At 38.5% G+C, this 20,006-nt stretch overlaps 1 protein-coding gene across 42 annotated transcripts in view; it reads left to right on the forward strand.

Moving 5' to 3' along the window:
• The first annotated feature begins 2,312 nt into the window (after positions 1-2,312).
• The window catches only part of NEB (nebulin), a 206,821-nt gene continuing 189,127 nt past the window's right edge, over positions 2,313-20,006 (forward strand). For all 42 annotated transcript variants that reach the window (XM_039327850.1, XM_039327855.1, XM_039327865.1 and 39 more), the window contains exons 1-18: positions 2,313-2,433; positions 4,794-4,895; positions 5,036-5,143; positions 6,353-6,469; positions 6,902-7,003; positions 7,089-7,196; positions 7,272-7,376; positions 9,347-9,445; positions 11,139-11,243; positions 15,886-15,993; positions 16,093-16,206; positions 16,509-16,610; positions 16,699-16,806; positions 16,893-16,997; positions 17,355-17,453; positions 17,994-18,098; positions 19,018-19,125; positions 19,219-19,332. In XM_039327850.1, coding sequence (XP_039183784.1) covers positions 4,872-4,895; positions 5,036-5,143; positions 6,353-6,469; positions 6,902-7,003; positions 7,089-7,196; positions 7,272-7,376; positions 9,347-9,445; positions 11,139-11,243; positions 15,886-15,993; positions 16,093-16,206; positions 16,509-16,610; positions 16,699-16,806; positions 16,893-16,997; positions 17,355-17,453; positions 17,994-18,098; positions 19,018-19,125; positions 19,219-19,332 — 1,731 coding nt within the window. In that variant the 5' untranslated portion in view covers positions 2,313-2,433; positions 4,794-4,871. The remainder of the gene's footprint in view (positions 2,434-4,793; positions 4,896-5,035; positions 5,144-6,352; positions 6,470-6,901; positions 7,004-7,088; positions 7,197-7,271; positions 7,377-9,346; positions 9,446-11,138; positions 11,244-15,885; positions 15,994-16,092; positions 16,207-16,508; positions 16,611-16,698; positions 16,807-16,892; positions 16,998-17,354; positions 17,454-17,993; positions 18,099-19,017; positions 19,126-19,218; positions 19,333-20,006) is intronic.

A 20,006-nucleotide genomic window follows, 5' to 3' on the forward strand; every position in this document is an offset into this window, starting at 1 on the left:
ATGCATACAAAGTCAAATTGAGAGGGGACAGAACAAGACAGTAAAAGTGCCGCCTATGCAAAGAAGCTGAAGAAACGTGGAGCACTTGGTAAGCATGTTGCGCAAAGATGCACAGACGGAGTACAAGCAGTGGCATGACAAAGTAGCAACAATGGTGCATTGAAAGATCTGCAAAAAATATCATTTGCCTGTAAGCAACAACTGGTGGGATCATTAAAATAGAGAAAGTCATAGAAAATGATAAAATTAAACTGCTCTGGGACTTCAGAATTCAAACAGACAAGCACCTGCAACATAACACCCCAGACTTAACAATTGTCGATAAGAAGGACAAAAAAGTCTGGATAGTGGACGTGGCAGTGCCTGGAGACAGCAGAATAGACGAGAAAGAACTGGAGAAGATAACAAAATACAAAGACCTACCAATAGAAATAGAAAGACTGTGGCAAAAGCAAGCAAGGGTAGTACCAATAGTCATAGGCTCCTTGGGTGCAATCCCAAAACAACTGGAGCACCACTTGAACACAATTGGCATTGACAAATTGCTATTAGTCAATTGCAAAAGGCGGCCTTATTAGGAATGCTTCACATCCTGCGTAACGATCGAATACCGTATAATCCATCAAACATTATGCTCTTGTGCCTTAGCCAGGGTCCTGGGTAAGGACTCGATAGGTAGACCAAAAATGCCAAATCCAGTCTGAACATCTGGAGGCTGACTGAGCGATGCATTGATAATAACTAATTATAATAATAATAATAAAATATAATATATAATAAAAAAAAAACGGGACGTGGATCATAAAATAGGAGAAAGTCATAGAAAATGATAAAATTAAACTGCTCTGGGACTTCAGAATTCAAACAGACAAGCACCTGCAACATAACACACCAGACTTAACAATTGTTGATAAGAAAGACAAAAAAGTCTGGATAGTGGACGTGGCAGTGCCTGGAGATAGCAGAATAGAAGAGCAAGAACTGGAGAAGATAACACAATACAAAGACCTACAAATAGAAATAGAAAGACTGTAGCAAAAGCAAGCAAGGGTAGTACCAATAGTCAGAGGCTCCTTGGGTGCAATCCCAAAACAACTGGAACACCACTTGAACACCATTGGCATTGACAAATTCGCTATTAATCAATTGCAAAAGGCGGCCTTACTAGGAACTGCTTCCATCCTGCAACGATATCTGTAATACCATCAAACATCCACATCTGCCTATCCCAGGTCCTGGGTAAGGACTCGATAGGTAGACAAAATGCCAAATCCAGTCTGAACATCTGGCTGACTGTGCGATGATCGATAATAATATTAATAATAGTAAAGTTGGAAGGGACCTTGGAGGTCATCTAGTCCAACCCCCTGCTCAGGCAGGAAACCCTACATCATTTCGGACAAATGGCTGTCCAGTCTCTTCTTAAAAACTTCCAGTGTTGGAGCAGGCTGTTCCACTGATTAATTGTTCTCACTGTCAGGAAGTTTCTCCTTAGTTCTAGGTTGCTTCTCTCCTGGATTAGTTTCCACCCGTTGTTTCTTGTCCTGCCTTCAGGTGCTTTGGAAAATAGCTTAATTCCCTCTTCTTTATGGCAGCCCCTGAGATATTGGAATACTGCTATCATGTCCCCCCTCGTCCTTCTCTTCAATAAACTAGACATACCCAATTCCAGCAACCGTTCCTTATATGTTTTAGCCTATAGAAGAGGCACTGGAATGGGATGGATGGTGCATTGAAGGTGATGGAGAAGAAATCTGTGGCAGCACCTAGTTGACATTGGGTGATCTCAAAAGCCTAGCAGAGTTGGATCTGGGTTAGGACTTGAACTGTAGGTTAGACAAAAGTCGAAAAAAACTGGAATGAAGACAGTAGCAAGTCATTTCTCCATGCTGCCAAGAAAACTAAAAGATTATAGTTATTAAGAACTGAGTCTGATTCAAAGGAATGAAGGCAATAATGTTCCAATTTGGGAAAGTATTATTCTCTAATCCAACCAACACCAGAGCCATTAAAATAAAGGGCGCATTAAAATAAATGGTGCAGTAGAAACTTTCCACACTAGCTCTTAATTTATTAACTTCTATAAAGATGGCTACTTTGTTGTGGTAAAGAGCAAATTTTACCACCTAGCATGCCTAAAGCCAAGCAAACGAAACAATTGCTTCCTCTGATTACCTTGTTTTATTCCTGGCATAAAATCCTAAAATAACTATGCTAAATTAACAGAGGTATATTTTGCTTCCATGAAAATTAACTCCTATTGAGACAGATTGCAAGAATAGATATGCCTGTTTAAATAACCAGGCCTCTTTTTCCTGATGATTTCAGATTGTTTACAAAAAAGGACACGCTGAGCAGAAATCGAAATACACTTCTGTGCCTGACCCACTTGATGTGGAGCTTGCCAAGAAAGTTACTCGACAGCTCAGTGATGTGAGTATTTTGTGACAGAATTCATTATAATACGTTCACCTGAGCTGAGAGCAGGACAGTCATCAGGGATCTCTAAAATATCTTACAAGGAGGGGGAAAATACCAGTGCCCTTTACAGGTGAATCTTGCACCTTGCTATCCCAACCATTTCACAATAATGCTTCTCTTTCCCATTCTATCTTTCCACCTGAGTTAGCATAAAGAAAATCAGCCAACCAATCCATTGCTTATTATTGATTAACTGATAATTTCATATTTTGCTCACTTCCTTTCCATCTCTAGGTAACTTTTAATTTTCTGAATACAATAGAATCCAATTTAGAGTTATTTTAAAGCCTGCTCTTAAATCATAACACGGACCCAGTGGCCTTTTCGTGGAGATGGGCGTCATATACATTTAACAAACCAACAACAAAGAAATAAATTGACCCGACCTAAATTCAACCGGAAGCTGTTCTATGATTTGAGACCCACCACTGAAATATAAGTGTGGCAGGAATCTCTCATAAAGGCCCCAGTGAAGAACCTAAGGATGTGTGTGTAAACTTTACAAAAAGAGGCAATCCTGCCTACAACCTTGCAGTCTTGTGGTGATTTATAAATTTATGTTAGAATTGGCTGGATGGCCAAAGCTGAGATTTTACTGTGTTGTGTGGAGTAAGGAAGTTGACCTTAATGGAAAATGCAGGAAATGTTACAGAAGCAAGAAGAGATGATTTTTTTTTTAAGTCCAGAAAAGCAAAATAACGTTTGGATGAAGTTCAAGGAGATAACTCCCTAATTCACTGGTGGTGGTGGTGGTGGTGGTGGTGGTGGTGGTGGTGGTGGTGAAGGAGGAGGAGGAAGATCACAATCAGACTTGCAAGACCCTGTTATTATAGCCAATCTCAGTTAGAGTATTGAGATGCCAATTCCTTCCTGTGGAGTTGATTTGCTGGTCTGATCTATCTATTGGGGCTGACCTACAGTATATTGGATCATTTATTAGAACATCTATGTAGCCCAGATAATACCAAGTATGAGGCTGCCCCGGATTCCACAGGCTGTTCAAGAGGTCTTTCTACTGTGGAAAGCCAAGAATGGTGTTTTTAGCCTACTGTCGCTGGCAACTACTTCACAGCTCCACCTTTCTAGTGGTTGAGAACAGAGGTAAAGGGGTTAGCATCGGAGCAATGGACAGCAGAGAGTTGAATACTTTTGTCACCTGTTGCAATGTATCGTGTAAGTTCAGAAGTTCATTTTTGCTTATGAAGAAAGAACTTCCCAAAATTTAGCTATGGATCTTGCTAAAAGGTGCTTTCAATGAGTCGCTTGAGGTTCGGCATTCTTAATTCTTGTTTCCCATCCATTCTAAGATGGCAGCTGCTCCAATGCTTTAAGCATTGTTTCTTCCATATTTTTCTTCATGTGGAAATTTACATATATAGAATCAGTTTAGCAAGTTATCATTTGTGTATACCTTATCTTAGATTTGTTTAATAGGACAACATCCTTGGTTTTCTGGGGGGGGGGAGGGTGGCCTTTATACTTTGGGCTAGGTATGGTGAAGGCATTTCTTGTACTTTTAATTGTTGAAATTTTTCCTGGCACATTTTGTGTAACTAATTTTTGTTTGTGTTTTAACTAGAGTAATTCATTTATAGAAAGAGCCTTTAAAGACACTTTGTTTTGGTGAGGCTGAAATAAATCCCCCTTTCTAATTTTAGATAAACCTTTTCTCATTCCATGTAAAATAATGCCTGATAAAGATTTTTTTTTAAAAAAAAAAAAATTGACGGGTGAGAAATAGGCATTTAACACAATGAGATCCATGAAGTATGACTCATAAACCTGATATTTAGATATATTTAGATTTTATTCATTATTAATGTATTCATAATGTATTACCCAATCATAAATTTAAACCTACTAAATTCAGTGCTATATTTTTAATGGAATGCTATGTGACCTTTTTTCCCCGCATTAGTTATATTTGACATCAGAAAGCAGGTAGGAGATAGGCACCAGATTGATTTTTCTGGGAAGATTTTCCATAATGGATACACTGAGAGCTTCTGCTCTGGAGACAAATTCCTTTTGTGTCTAATCACACTTGGTGAAATAAAGTTATTCTATTCTATTCTATTCTATTCTATTCTATTCTATTCTATTCTATTCTATTCTATTCTATTCTATTCTTCTGAGAATGTTTTTGAAAGTTATAGAGCAATTAATTTTTATTCAAACATTGTTAAACTAGAAGAGTCTAAAAACTAAACTGCAATAGTTTACTTTCAGCTGGAAAGCAAATCTATTTTAATATATTTCTTTTTCTTAAGTAGTTTATCTAAAGTCCAATATTTATATCTTGTTTGTTATAGCACAACTATCACGAAGACTATAAAAAGAAGAAGGGCAAATGGAGCCAAACACCATGCTATGATGTTGCAGTTGCCAAAATGAACTCTGACAACTTGAGCACAGTAAGAAGGAATATCAAAATGCCATTTTGTGTTTGCTTTTTTCTCCCTTTCTCTATTCCCCTATTTTATAGTGACTGCTTGCCTTTCTAATAAAATTCCAATTTTGAGCTGTACATTCTTGCACTTTCTGCTGTTTGCAGAGAAAATATCAGGAAGACTGGGAATCTAAGAAAGACCAAATCTACTTCATGCAGACAGAAACACCAGAGTATGCAGTTAATAAGCATGCTGGAGTTGCTGCCAGTAAGGTATGGGAATATGTCTAGCTATAGCTATGTGTTTAAATTGAACCCATTGGAGAGACCAGGCGATGCTGCGACTCATAATGTGCTTGGAATCTTCTGATCATTTCATTTTACATGCAAAGAAAATCCCATCCAAAATAGGGCTTGTTCAAAGCTTTTAGTCATCTCATATGAGTTGAGTTGGAAGGAAGGCATTTCTGTCTAAATTGAAAATGTATCATGGATAGCAATGCCGGAGGGGTCAAGAAGTGAAGATGGCACTGAACAAAGCCCCTGTGTGTGCTTGTGACATTAACACATGTACATTAACACATGGTTCTTTGTTCATATAGTCACAGCTGGAATTGTACTCTTTTTGACCCGCTCATTTATACAGCTGGTATTCCACATATATTGTGCAGCCTCATCTCGTTATGGTGGTCAAAGAAAGTTTAATGTGTAGCACCATTAAGTCAGACTTGGATGCATCTGTTAGGTTTTGACATTGTTCAAGAAAATTTTAACTTAACAAAGGAGTTCTGCAAAAACTGAATTCCTTTGTTCCTTATGTTGGTGATCCAATGGAAACTTTTGTTGGTGGAAGAGAGAACTTTCATTTATTTCTGTTTTCCACTTTAGTGACAACCCTACTTTTCTAGGCCATATGGGAAATGATGAAAATTATCTTCCTTTTTTCTGCTGGGGTGTGTGTGTGTGTGTGTGTGTGTGTGTGCGCGCGCGTGTCTGTGCATGTCCCCCAATAGTGTAACACTGCTAACAAATAGACTTGGATCTATGAGAATGGAATGTCCTTCACTTCATTTTTGAGTGCATTACTATCTTTCTCAGATTTAGTAATACAAGTTTAGCAGAAGAGATAATAGAAGTCGAAAAGGTATTTTGCTAACAAAAAAGGTACTTGCTATAACCCTCGAAAGCACAATACATTCCAGTTATATTTCATCAGCTTATCAGCAATGGCCTTTTTTTTGACTATGGAACAATTGCCAAGTATGAGGTACAAATAGCATTTTCCAGTTGAACCTGTTTTCCTAATTGACGAGATGGCATCTCTTAAGAGCCTCAAATGTGTTTGATTTAGAATAGTATATGAATGTTTCCAATGTTTTTTTTTTAAAAAAATCTTTGAGCGAAAAGCCCAAATAAAAAGGTTACAAAATCATATTGTAAAATTGGAAAACGCATTAAAATCTTTTCCCTTAATTCTTCTAGGTGAAATACAAGGAAGATTATGAAAAAGCCAAAGGTTCAGCAGATTATAATGTACTTCCAGCAACTGAGAATCCAATGCTCAGGCATCTAAAAGCTGTTGCAAATAATGTAAATGATGTAAGTATGCAATTTGTTTTCCAGGGATGGATTTGATAAAACAGAGTTTCAACAATTCATCATTATTTGTTATTTAAAATTAGGCTTCTTTATTACTGTAATAGGTTTGTTGGGTAACTTCTTGTCTTGTTATGAGAATGCAAAATTTAATCAGCAAATTGGTTAGATCAGTGTAGACTATAAAACATCCTTTGAGTAGAATGTTCCTTTTTTCACATTTGATCCAGAAAGGCTTTGCTTTCACAGTGTTCATAACTTGGATAAGATAAATAATGAACAATAAAGATTTGCATTCTAGACCAGCTTGCTTCATTTTTGAAGACAGCACAGGTTTGATGGCATCATAATCAGCAGAAGAGTTTTTTTTCTGGGTTCCCCTTACACTAATACTTCTGTAATACTTTATATTCTTTTTTCTTTTTTTTCTGGCAGAGATTATATAAGGAAGCCTACGAGAAAGCCAAAGCGAAAAGTATAAACTACTGTGAGACTCCAAAGTACAAAATCGACAATGTCCTGAAAGACTTTAGTGATGTAAGTGTGATAGAAATAGTTCTTTAACGTGTTCCAGAGAAAGTTGTGCAGTTTCTTATAAAAAACTGCTGGCATTCTTTTCCAGGTCAAATACAAAGAGCCTTACATAGCCAACGTCTTGGGCCGGTACATAGGCACCCATGAGGACCCCTATCAGATACATTGCATGAAGGTTGGCGCTATGACGAGCGACGTGAGTATGAGTTCTAGCTCCCCAATCCGGCTTCGCTGATTTGTTACGGTTACTGATCCCTTATTGTTTCTCTAGAAAAACTACAAAGCCGACTACGAAGAGGAAAAGGCTAACTGCTACTTCCCCCAGACTTTGACTCCAGAATATGAAGTCCAGAAGAAGCTGGACAAGTGCAAAGACGTAAGAGCTGCCGTGAAATCTTGTATTTGTGTACGGCTCAGAACCTCAGATGTGGGGGAGGGGGGAGGAAAGCGTGCCTTTTGAAACTTGTTTAAAGCAATTTGAATGGCCAAATGATAAAATGAGTTTTGAAGATAGACAAATACTGCACCCGCATAAGAAAACACAGACATAAATCCAACTATTTGTAGCTCAGGGTTGAAATGAGGGGTCCCTGGCGCTCTCTGAGCTTGCTTGTTTTCTGGAAGACATTTCATTATCCAAACTAGGTAACATCATCAGGGCTAGCACTGATGATGTTACCTAGTTTGGGTAATGAAAGGTCTGTCAGAAAACAAGCAAGCTCAGAGAGCACCAGGGACCCCTTACTGTAAATCTGACTACTGGTTGAATCATGTTTTTTTTAATATTTCACAGAAGTGGAAAAAAGCTATCTTCTATTGAAATATTTATTCTGCTTTCTATTTAAGAGACTTGGTCTATGTTGACTTAGGATCACATCACTGAGTCCCATTATTCCAACAGGCATACTGAAGAATTGGGATTTTGAATAAAGGAGAGAAATGAGAAAAAAAAACATTGAATCGAACTCTTTATAGCCTATGCTATCTACTTGGTCTTAGCTAAAAACTGCAACCTGCAGAGGTTGCTTTGTATTAATTAAAAAAAAAAGTTCATTTGCATATAATGTGTAGTTTGTCCTCAAGTGGTATCATTCTAACATCTTACATCATCATATTAATTTATAGGAAGCTCATGACATCTAGTGGTTAACATGTATTTGGATCACATGCATAATTTCTCAAGCAAAACCTTATATAAATTCAATTTACTTGCTGTAGAATTGGACATGGTGATGGAAATAATCATCTTTAATACTGTGCGCACTCACTCACAAACGCACTTAAGTGACAATCTGTAAGGGCTGGATCAAGAATAGTTCACATACTGAATAGTAAATAAGTCACAGTTATTCAACATCTCCTTAATTGAGCGTCTCATATATTTTGATCTTTCCATGACTATAATAGGCTGAAAGCTTTCAGAATTGCAGAAAATACAGGTAGTCCTTGACTTAGGACTACAACTGAGCCCAACATTTCTGTTGTTAAGTGAGACATTTGTTAAGTGGGTTTTCCCCTATTTTACGACCTTTATTGCAACATTTGTTAAGTGAATCTGGCTTCCCCATTGATTTTGCTTGTCAGAAGGTTGCAAAAAGTGACACAGGAACTGTCATAAATATGAACAACCAGTTGCCAAGGATTTGAATTTTGATCACATGATCATAGGGATGCTACAAAGGTCGTAAGTGTGGCAAGTGGTCCTAAGTCACTTTCTTTCAGTGCCACTGTAACTTTGAACAGTCACTGAATGAACTGTTGTAAGTTGAGGGTGACTTGCAATACATTTCGATTTAGCTCATGCTACTATATGTGTAGCATATTGCTATTTGCACAATAGCCTTAGCCTTACCATGGTAGAGCTTATTGTACCCTGCAAAATAAGCCATGGTTGATGATGATCTCTAGCCTGGTAACAAAACGTTCAGAAACTAAATTGAAACAAGCTTGGAGAGCAAGCCACTGCCAAAAGCCATGGCTGAGTTTGCAAAAAAGGTAAGATGCCTTAACTATAGCTAGAAGTGGGGCATTTGTACATGACATATCTTGTTATGCCAGAATTATAAACATCTGGCTAGCAAACCTCTGGCTAGCTTCTGGTTTGGCAGTCGTTATCTGCCTGGACAATGAAACGGATTCAGAAGTGGTCCCAAGACAAAGAGCACTGATTCCCTCCCACTGTTATTTCTTCCCTTGATTAATCTTAATGCGTGTTGAGAGAACGTATTCTAGATGCAACAGATATATTGTATTAAAATCTGCTATCATTCCAGATACAAAACATACCATGAAGACCACAGTACTGCAGCCTAAATGTTCATTATGCTTTGCTTTCACTTCACCCAGGTTGTCTATAAGAAACCTCCAGATCAGATTAAGTTCACTCAGGCGGCGGATTCCCCTGTTTTGGTACAAGCACAGATTAATACCAAACAGTTAAGCGATGTAAGTGACCTGCAAGTTAAAGAATGAGTTCCTGTCTGACTTTATACTTCATGAAGCTTTGTGTGATAAAATGTTTCCAGTCATAATGCTGCATATTTAACAATGAAAGGGCAAATGAACAACTCATGGTTGACCAAGAAACGTATATATTCTGTTTATTGAAGCATTATATCAGGGGTCCTCAACCTTAGCATCTTTAAGACTTGTGGACTTCAAGTCTCAGAATTCCTCAGCCAGCTTTGCTGGCTGAGGAATTCTGGGAGTTGAAGTCCACAAGTCTTAAAGTTGCCAAGGTTGAGGACCCCTGCATTATATAGTAGATTATTGCCTATTGAATAAGCAACAGTTAGTTTCCAACAGAGGTTTTGGGACTGCGTCATTTTAGGAATCTGATATTGTGGAGAAGTATATAGGAAGAAATTGATGGAGTTAGGTCCAGGAAGAATCTCACTCTCCACTTATCCAGGCATATTTTTCAATATGGTGGTTTATTTATTTATGAGACTTATATATGGCTTTAAGTGCAAGCACTCTCTAAGCGGTGTACACCAGTAAGCAATGTATATATATATATTTACATTGCCCCCAACAATCTGGGTCCTCATTTTACCTACCCCGGAAGAATGGAAGGCTGAGTCAACCTTGAGCCGGTGAGATTTGAACCGCTGACCTGCTGAACACAGTCAGCTAAAGTGGCCTGCAGTACTGCACTCTAACTGCTGTGCCACCTCGGCTCTACATGTTTAGTTTCATGTCTTAAGTCCTATAGTAAAAAAAAAGAAAGCTTAAAGCACAAAAGCCTACTTTTACTGACATTGTATTACTATGTTTACCAATTATAGTAAACTGAAAGGTGGAGCCAGACTTCTAGCAGTAAGAAGGAATTTCTTTTTCTTCCTTCTCCTCTGTACACCGACAACATCTGATTTTGAGAAGGAGTGATGAGACTACTAGGGGAATAAAATTGGCTTCCTCCCATTGTATCTGCATATACGATTTCTATTAACAGAACAGTAAGCTAAATCTCACACAGATAAGATATCAAAGTAAGGGGTATGTGTGTCATGCGCTCGATTCCAGCAAACAGTCTTAATGATTGGATGGTTATTGTTATGCCTTTGAATCAGATTTTTTTGAATCCTGGTGATTGCTTGGACTAATTCCTACAGTTTTCTTGGCAATATTTTCGGAAGTAATTTGTGCCTATCTCCTTCTTAAGGTTGAGAGAAAGAGAGTGACTGGCTCATAGTCATAGCTGGCTTTGAGTCTAAGGCAGGATTAGAACTCACAATCTCCTGCTTTCTACTCTGATGCCTTAACCATTGCACCAAACTGTCTCATATCTTAATGATAGCATGTCCAAATACCATCCTAAATTGCTCTATACCCTGAAAGTTTTATCAATCTTTTAACATTCTTATTGAGGAAGTTGCATCATAGGAAAGCAAGCAAACTGTTTTGTCTGGATGAAAGACATATGTTATTCCAGATGATTTATACTGATCCATTCTAAAGATGCACATTCATGTTGTTGAAACAAATGGCTAACTATGGTTTGCTTTTGAAATATTTGAATTGAAACGTTTGAATCCGTTGTCTTGTTCAGATCTATTGTTAGCAATGAATGGTAGTGTTGTAATTCAAGTTTTTCCATGTTATCCCATTTTATGGCATTGCTTATTCTGCATTTCAGATGAATTACAAAGCCAAACATGAGGCAGAAAAATCCAGATGTTCCATACCTCCAGATACTCCATTGCTTCTCCAATCCAGAGTCAATGCTTATAATATCAGTGATGTATGTATTATGGACAACTGTTCTTGTGTTTAATTTTATAATTAATAATAGTATTGCTACTATGTTAATGACTATAACATCAGTGATGTAAAAGCCAATAGATGATAGATAGATAGATAATAGAGATAGAAGTAGTGATAGAGATAGATAGATAGATAGTTGATAGAAATAGAAATAGAAGTAGAGACAGAGATAGAAGTAGAGATAGAGACAGACAAACAGACAGACAGATTGATTGATTGATTGATTGATTGATTGATGGTTTAGACTAGCTACATTCTAAAAGAGGCAAATGTAAACAAATAAAGCCCAAAAGCATGGGAGAAAGGGAAAGACACAAATCTAGTGTTTATTTAGAAATAACTTTTTAAAAATTGAAAGCAATAGGAAGTAACAATGGGTACTTCCAGATGTGGTTACTATGGTGTAGCTACACTCCCATATTTACAGAATTCAATAGATGAGCAGAGGTTTTCATCTTCTATTTATCATTGTTGTAGTTTCCCCTTCCTAATCCCACTGCTTGTTTCTTTTTTTATTTACCATGAAAAGTCCCCTAAGGAAGGAAAGTGGCATACCTGGACAATATCTTTGACTTATTTGCACTAGAGACCTTGTATCTAGATAGCATCTTAGGGAGAATTATTATAAGATAATGAGGAAAAGAAGAAATCCCTAAAAGGGAAAAATTAAATAACTTAATGGGAGAGAGAGAGAAGCAGGCAAAAGAAATGGAGGCATGCTGGTTAAGAAAAGGCTGGATGGGAAAGTGACTGAAAGGTGGAATGACAGAAACAAAAGATTCAGTAGAGATAAAGAAAGGAAATAGTATAGCATGAAGCAAAGAAAAGAGAGAGATAAAGAGAAATGTGTATCAATAGATAACAAACAAGAGGAACAGTGTGTGGATAACTCAACACTGTTAATGGAATCAAATTTTGGATACAACTACCTGGTGCTTTTTTTGTAAAAAAAAAAAAAAAAAAGATGCCGGAACTCACACACATTATACAACCCGCCTTGCCTACCCTACAAGGTTCCATCCCAAAAAGGTGCCAGAACTCCATTCTGGGCGTTCTATGACAAAAAAAGCCCTGCAACTACCACTGAATTAATATATGATCTCTAAAAAACCAAGAAGGATCTAGTCATTTCATGAAATCAACACAGAGATGAATCCAGTATTTCTTATTCTTAAAGGTTTTTTTTATATATATATATATATATATATATATATATATATATATATATATATATATATATATATATATATCAGTAAAAAAGGAAAGCGATCACCAGGAAGTAAAACACCAAGGTTTTAATAAATAAAATCAAGCTTTCGATGGCTAACATCTGCCATCATCGTCAGGATACAAGCCAGTCAGTGAGGAAACCTGCTTATAAGCATAGCCACACCTAAACTCTACGCATGGACCTTGTAACAGGTCCAAGCCAACTAATCCTTACTTTACTTACAGCCTTCAGTGATTCTTTCTTTTAGCTCTTACTTACATCCACCTAGCTTTCAATGGCTAGCACCTGCCATCATTGTCAGAATACAAGCTAGCTAGTGAGGAAACCTGCTTATAAGCATAGCCACGCCTAAACTCTACGCATGGACCTTGTAACAGGTCCAGGCCGACTAATCCTTGCTTCACTTACAGCCTTCAGTGATTCTTTCTTATAGCTCTTACTTACATCCACACAACCACCCACTTCCTCCCTCCCTTTAGTTCCTGAGTCATATAGGCAATGTGTGTTTCTCAAAATTAAAGGGTCCTCTGCACTATTGAATTGATTCTTCTTTCTGTGTTCCTTGGGACGTTTCTCTCCTCCACTCCTCCGGCACGCATCGCACTCATTTGCATTCTTCAATCCTGTCACTCCTTCAATCCCCCCACAATCCTTGCCACCAATCTCATCCACAATTTTATTTCCCCCCACTGTTCCCAGCATATCGCATCCTCCATGCTCCTCCTTCATGCCACCTGGTGCGACTCTCAATCCGGTTGCCTCTCTTTCAGTCTTCTGTAACGCCGCTCTCCGGGAGCGCGTGACCACCCCCATAATGGGGCGGCTGTAAGTATTGATCTTCTGTACATCCATTGAAGGCATGTCTCTGTCTCGGTGGCTCTGATCAGTGTGGCCGCCTAGCAAAGGTGTTATTCTGCCATCGCTCATGGTAGGTGTTGCCTTTTTTGAATTCCTATCCATTTCCAAGGCGCCAGCGACCAGATGCGTTGTAGCGGGGGCACCATTGGGGACAATGGAGCCGATATAGTCACTGGGGTAGTGAATTTGTTTTGTGTTGATTGGGACACTTGTTGTTCTTATTCTTGAGTATTGGGTACAGTGCAAGGAGGTGTCTGGGGCATCTGAGGATGGGCTACTAATATCAACAAATTTCTTAATTGACGGCGGATGTACACACGAATCGTTAACTAAAGGGGGTCTAGATTGTAGATGTCTCTCTTCTTTGTTGCCAGTTTCATCTAATGGACACCCAGAGTTTTTGTTACTCAGATGTTTTTTCCCAGGTCGTCTACGCATTTCCCATGCCTTCATGGTCTGATATGCCGAGCGTAGGTCCACATGTCGATTGATTGACATGCTGTCTGAGAACCAGGCTTCTTTGAGTAACCTACCACTCTTGGAGGTGTCACTGGCAACCACCCTTACGTCGTCAAAATTAAATTTATGACCAAACTCCTCCATGTGAGTCAGTATTTGGGAGTACTGCTCACCTCTTCTTATTGCCAGCTTGTGTTCCTGCATTCTTGTTCCGACCCTTTTGGAAGTTTCTCCCACATAATTGCCTGGACAGTCATTACAGTTAATCCTGTAAATGACTCCAGATCTCTCAACTATGGGGAGTGGGTCCTGTGGTCTCATAATGCAGGAACGCAACGTCCGGTCAGGTCTATGTGCAACCCTTACACCATAGGGTGCCAATAGTCTAGTGGTGGCTTCCGAGACGTTGCTAATGTAAGGGAGGGTAATACGAGTTGTCTATGATGGTGCCATCCCACTTGATGGATTTGGGGATGGTTTGGACAGAGTACTGTGGCGTCTGATGAATTTCATGGGGTACCCATTGTACCTACAGAGACGGAGGAGATGTTTTCTTTCCTCCATCCTAGCTTCGGCTGTACTGCAGTGGGAGTCCACCCTCTTGAAGAGGGTTCTAATGCAGCTGACTTTGTGGGCCACCGGGTGATTGCTGTTGTAGTGCAAAATTCTATCGGTGTGCGTGGGTTTGCGATAGACCCGGGTGGTTAAGGTCCCATCTGGCTGGCGTTGGACTAAGACATCAAGAAATGCCAGCCTACCCTGATACTCCTCCTCCTCCGTAAATTGCAGATCCACGCACACCGAATTGACTGTGGTCGCTGGCGCCTTGGAAATGGATAGGAATTCAAAAAAGGCAACACCTACCATGAGCGATGGCAGAATAACACCTTTGCTAGGCGGCCACACTGATCAGAGCCACCGAGACAGAGACATGCCTTCAATGGATGTACAGAAGATCAATACTTACAGCCGCCCCATTATGGGGGTGGTCACGTGCTCCCGGAGAGCGGCGTTACAGAAGACTGAAAGAGAGGCAACCGGATTGAGAGTCGCACCAGGTGGCATGAAGGAGGAGCATGGAGGATGCGATATGCTGGGAACAGTGGGGGGAAATAAAATTGTGGATGAGATTGGTGGCAAGGATTGTGGGGGGATTGAAGGAGTGACAGGATTGAAGAATGCAAATGAGTGCGATGCGTGTCGGAGGAGTGGAGGAGAGAAACGTCCCAAGGAACACAGAAAGAAGAATCAATTCAATAGTGCAGAGGACCCTTCAATTTTGAGAAACACACATTGCCTATATGACTCAGGAACTAAAGGGAGGGAGGAAGTGGGTGGTTGTGTGGATGTAAGTAAGAGCTATAAGAAAGAATCACTGAAGGCTGTAAGTGAAGCAAGGATTAGTCGGCCTGGACCTGTTACAAGGTCCATGCGTAGAGTTTAGGCGTGGCTATGCTTATAAGCAGGTTTCCTCACTAGCTAGCTTGTATTCTGACAATGATGGCAGGTGCTAGCCATTGAAAGCTAGGTGGATGTAAGTAAGAGCTAAAAGAAAGAATCACTGAAGGCTGTAAGTAAAGTAAGGATTAGTTGGCTTGGACCTGTTACAAGGTCCATGCGTAGAGTTTAGGTGTGGCTATGCTTATAAGCAGGTTTCCTCACTGACTGGCTTGTATCCTGACGATGATGGCAGATGTTAGCCATCGAAAGCTTGATTTTATTTATTAAAACCTTGGTGTTTTACTTCCTGGTGATCGCTTTCCTTTTTTACTGAAATGTATGTACCCAGGAATCGCTATTCTTCAATTTTTAATGTAATTATATATATATATATATATATATATATATATATATATATATATATATATATATATATATATATATATAACTTATATAGTTATACATGTTATAAACCAGTTTTTCAAAGCTGCACAGATTTCAACGCATCGAGTTGTTAATGATTTGAATATGCCAGGTTGTTGTGATTTTATATATTTCCTACAGTAACTGGCTGCATTGATTCTTCATGTCACACTTTCCTTATGTTTTCTTATCATGCTCATTTGGTTAGAACTGGTACAAGTATGACTGGGATCAATCCAAAGCAAAGAAGTTTGATATCAAAGTGGATGCCATCCCAATTCTGGCTGCCAAAGCGAAACAAAAAATTGCGAGTGATGTAAGTGTTACACAGAATAAAAAAAAGGCAATTCTTGGCTTTCCATTTTTATACAAATTTATAGCATATGAAACTATGTTATTCTCTTTTCCCATGTAGGTTGAGTACAAGAAGGGCTATGAAATGAGCAAAGGGAGGCTTGTTGGAGCCTTGAGCGTTAAGGATGATCCTAGGATCATGCACTCACTGAAAGTAGGCAAGCTGCAAAATGATGTAAGTAACCCCTATGAATAAAATTGTGAAAACAGGAAGTGTGGGAGGCATATAACATTTATCTTGGGTTCCAGGAGCTTACAAGCAAGGAGACAATGGAGTATGAAATAACAAGTCCTAAACACTTTTTTTTTTAATATTACAATCTTGGCTCTGTATTTAATTTCAAATGAATATATTATTTCTCAGGATTACCCACAGTTCAACAGCAAAACTTTCTAAATGGGAGTCAACATCATGCATATAAGAAATATTTTCTAAATCCCTGTTGCATGATTACTTCTACTTTTCCACTCTTGCAGAGATTATATAAGGAAGCATATGAAAAAGCGAAAGGAGTAAGCATTAACTATTGTGAGACTCCACAGTACCAGGTCGACAACACTCTTAAGAACTTCAGTGGGGTAAGTGTGGTGGAGATTTCTCCTTTGCTTCTGCTCCATACATAGTCTTGCTTGCCTTGCTATAACATGTGACTATGTCGCTCCACAGCTGAAATACAAAGAGCCTTACATAACCAATGTCTTGGGCCGGTACATAGGCACCTTTGAGGACCCCTATGAAGCCCATTGCAGGAAAGTTGGAGCCATGAAGAGCGATGTGAGTATGAATGGTACCTATTTTCCTCTTTCCCCCCCTTTCTTGTTCAGTTCATGGTGCTTACTGAACTCTGGTGTTTTCTCTAGAAAAACTATAAAGCAGATTATGAAGACGAAAAGGCTAAATGCTATTTCCCTCAAACCATAACTCAAGAATATGAAGCCATAAAGAAGCTGGACGTGTGCAAAGATGTAAGTCATGGTCCTAGTGAGGTCATATTTTTTACGTGCTTCAGAACTGAAAAAGAAAAGCGTCTCAGTGGTATATTATTTCATAAAATTCTTAAACCAAGAAATAAAATAAAAGATATTACATGATCCAAAAATATCTGAAAGATTGTTGGTGGTACAAGAACTGAATTCAAACATCATAGGCAAATACTGTCAAAATAAATGCTGCCTTCTCCAACTGTACTTTTACTGAATGGAGGCATGAACGATGATAACACAAAGGATCGTCATAAAATGTATCATGAATGATAAAAGCATAAACTTGATGTCTACCAAAAACTAATTGCCACTGAATTTTAAAAAATATTTTCTCCCTAGTCTGCCTACAAAAAGCATCCTGACCAGATCAAGTTTACTTCAGTGCCGGATTCTCTGGTTTTGCGACAAGCACAGATTAATACCAAGCAGCTGAGTGACGTAAGGCTTTGCATGGTCTTTATTTTCTGCTAAGTTGTCTGACAAACAGCACAGCATTAGTTGGGACTTGCAGGTACTTAACATTGCAAAAATGTTAAGTGATTGCTAGGAGTTGTCAGGAACTGCTGGTTGATGCTTAACTAGATTCAGATTTTACGAAATGAAAGTGATCATTTTTGATTGCTGGCCCACTGAAAGTCAAAGACGTTCTTCATTTGATGGTGCCATGAAACTCTTTTCCTCTGTTGTGCGGATACTATCGTAGTGGAAGTATGCTGCTGACACTAGATATATGTGTGGCACGATGTTGATAAATTATAATACCTGTCTTATGAACAGTGTGTTTGCATGAATTTTTTTGTAGCAGTCCCCACACAGTTGCTCTTTAAATCCTCGTTAACTCGTTCTGCCTTTCAGTTAGCGGGGTTAGAAAAAAGTCTGTAGCCATAGTTGGTCTCTAGGAGGAGGAATTCATCCCATAGTGAAGAGCAGTGTGTGTTAGTTATTTATATACCACTATGTGTTCATTCTATATTTCAGATGAATTACAAAGCCAAACATGAGGCTGAAAAGTTCAGATGTTCCATACCTGCAGATGCTCCTTTGTTTCTTCAGTCCAGAGTCAATGCTTACAACATCAGTGATGTACGTATAAGACTTGCATATGATAGTTTTGACTTAATTACATAAAATATTAAATATTGCTATTACTACTAGGATAATAGGGCATGAATCAAACACATAGTAGTGTGATGTCAAGCAGATAAGCAGGGTGTAAGACTAGATGGATGCCTTCTGAAGACCCCGGGGTATCTTTCATAATCCATAGTCAGTACGAGCAAGGGCATTAAAATGAAAAAGAGAATTAACTTAATTTTAGAACAAAAGTGAAAGGTGTTCAAAACATATTGATTCTTGGGGAGAAAGAATGAAGCATGTCAAAATTATGACACAAGAAGAAGGGTGAGAAAGAAAACAAAACAACAAATATTTAGAAAAGACTAGAAGGTCAGGAAAAAGGTAGCAGGAATGGTAGGGAAAGAGGCTAATCAAGTTCTGCATAACTTAACACAACCTGGAAAAGTAGAGCTAAAAGCTGTTGTTGAAAATATTATGGGAGGGTGTGCGATTGAGCAGACATACCTCCAATTATGTGATACATCACAGTTTGGTATCCAGGCAAGGATCAGATGACGATAAAGAATTTGACTAGGTGAATGCATTCTGCCTTTAAGTACTGAAGAGGATAGATTAGTTATATCACATATTTGCATATTGTACATTGTTCATCTCATAAGAGGCTTTTTAACAAGTTTCAAATTTTAAAAAGTGATAATATTTTTAATAGTACTTTATGGTAGCATAGAGAAACATTAAAATGTATATTTCAGTTGGTTAGAAATGTTTGCTCTTAACTTGAAGAATACTTTCATGTTGTCAATCAACCTGAGGTATGGTTATAGATAAAGGCATCTTCTACTACCAGTGTATGTCTTTTGAGGCTTATTCTCCTGATTCCTAGTTCAGGTTGACCCACTTTATTTTCTTCTTCTCTCTTGGTTAGAATTGGTACAAGTATGACTGGGATCAATCGAAAGCAAAGAAGTTTGATATCAAAATGGATGCTATCCCGATTCTGGCTGCTAAAGCAAAACAAAAAATTGCGAGCGATGTAAGTACAGCACAGAGTAATAACACTTAGCTTTCAATCTGCATGCAAAGTTTGTAGCCTGTAAAAATATTTTATTCCAATATTCCCCTGTAGGTTGAGTACAAGAAAGACTACGAAAAGGGCAAGGGGAAGCTTATTGGAGCCTTGAGCGTCCAGGATGATCCCAAGATCTTACATTCTCTGAAAGTGGGCAAACTGCAAAATGACGTACGTAAGCCCAAAATACGATAGAGTGAAAATGGAGTGTGTGGCAAGTGAGAATCTTTGTGATGATGTAGCACAACCCTTTTCTTTTGGCTCCCTGTATTCTAGAGCTATAAAAGCAAGAAAAATTAGTAGCGAAATAAAAATTCGCAACTCATTTTTTGAAATTATAATCTGCATATAGTACTATTTTAACAGTAGCCAGTAAAGAAGACACATACCATATGCACCTGTAGTATTTTGTTAATGTTTTTATGACTATTAAATTTGAGAACTTCCAAGTTTAATAATATATATTTATATAATGCCTAATTATCCTAATTTATTCAGAGTCAAGTTAAGTAGTCAGCTGCCTAATGAAAAAATGTTTCAATTAAAATAATCATGAACATCAATATGCTAAATCATGAATGAACTGGGCGGTGTAAGTGACCTGCCAGTGTGTGCGGTCCCACTCACACAAGCCTCATTGCAGATGCTTGCGACCCCACTTGTGCGAGCATCACCGCAGACATCATGGGTGCTAGCACGCTGTCATAAAATTGAGTTCAAGCCACTCAAAGTGAAGTTTTCCAAAGTTACTTGTATTGTAACTTTCCAATACAAGTTATTCTTGTATTATTCGGACAAAAGGCAAGACAAGTGTGCAATTAAACTTAATTAGTTCCTTTATATTT

The sequence above is a fragment of the Crotalus tigris genome, unplaced genomic scaffold (assembly GCF_016545835.1).
Source record: "Crotalus tigris isolate CLP2741 ecotype Arizona unplaced genomic scaffold, ASM1654583v1 scf7180000024369.3102671, whole genome shotgun sequence".
Lineage (NCBI taxonomy): Eukaryota > Metazoa > Chordata > Lepidosauria > Squamata > Viperidae > Crotalus > Crotalus tigris.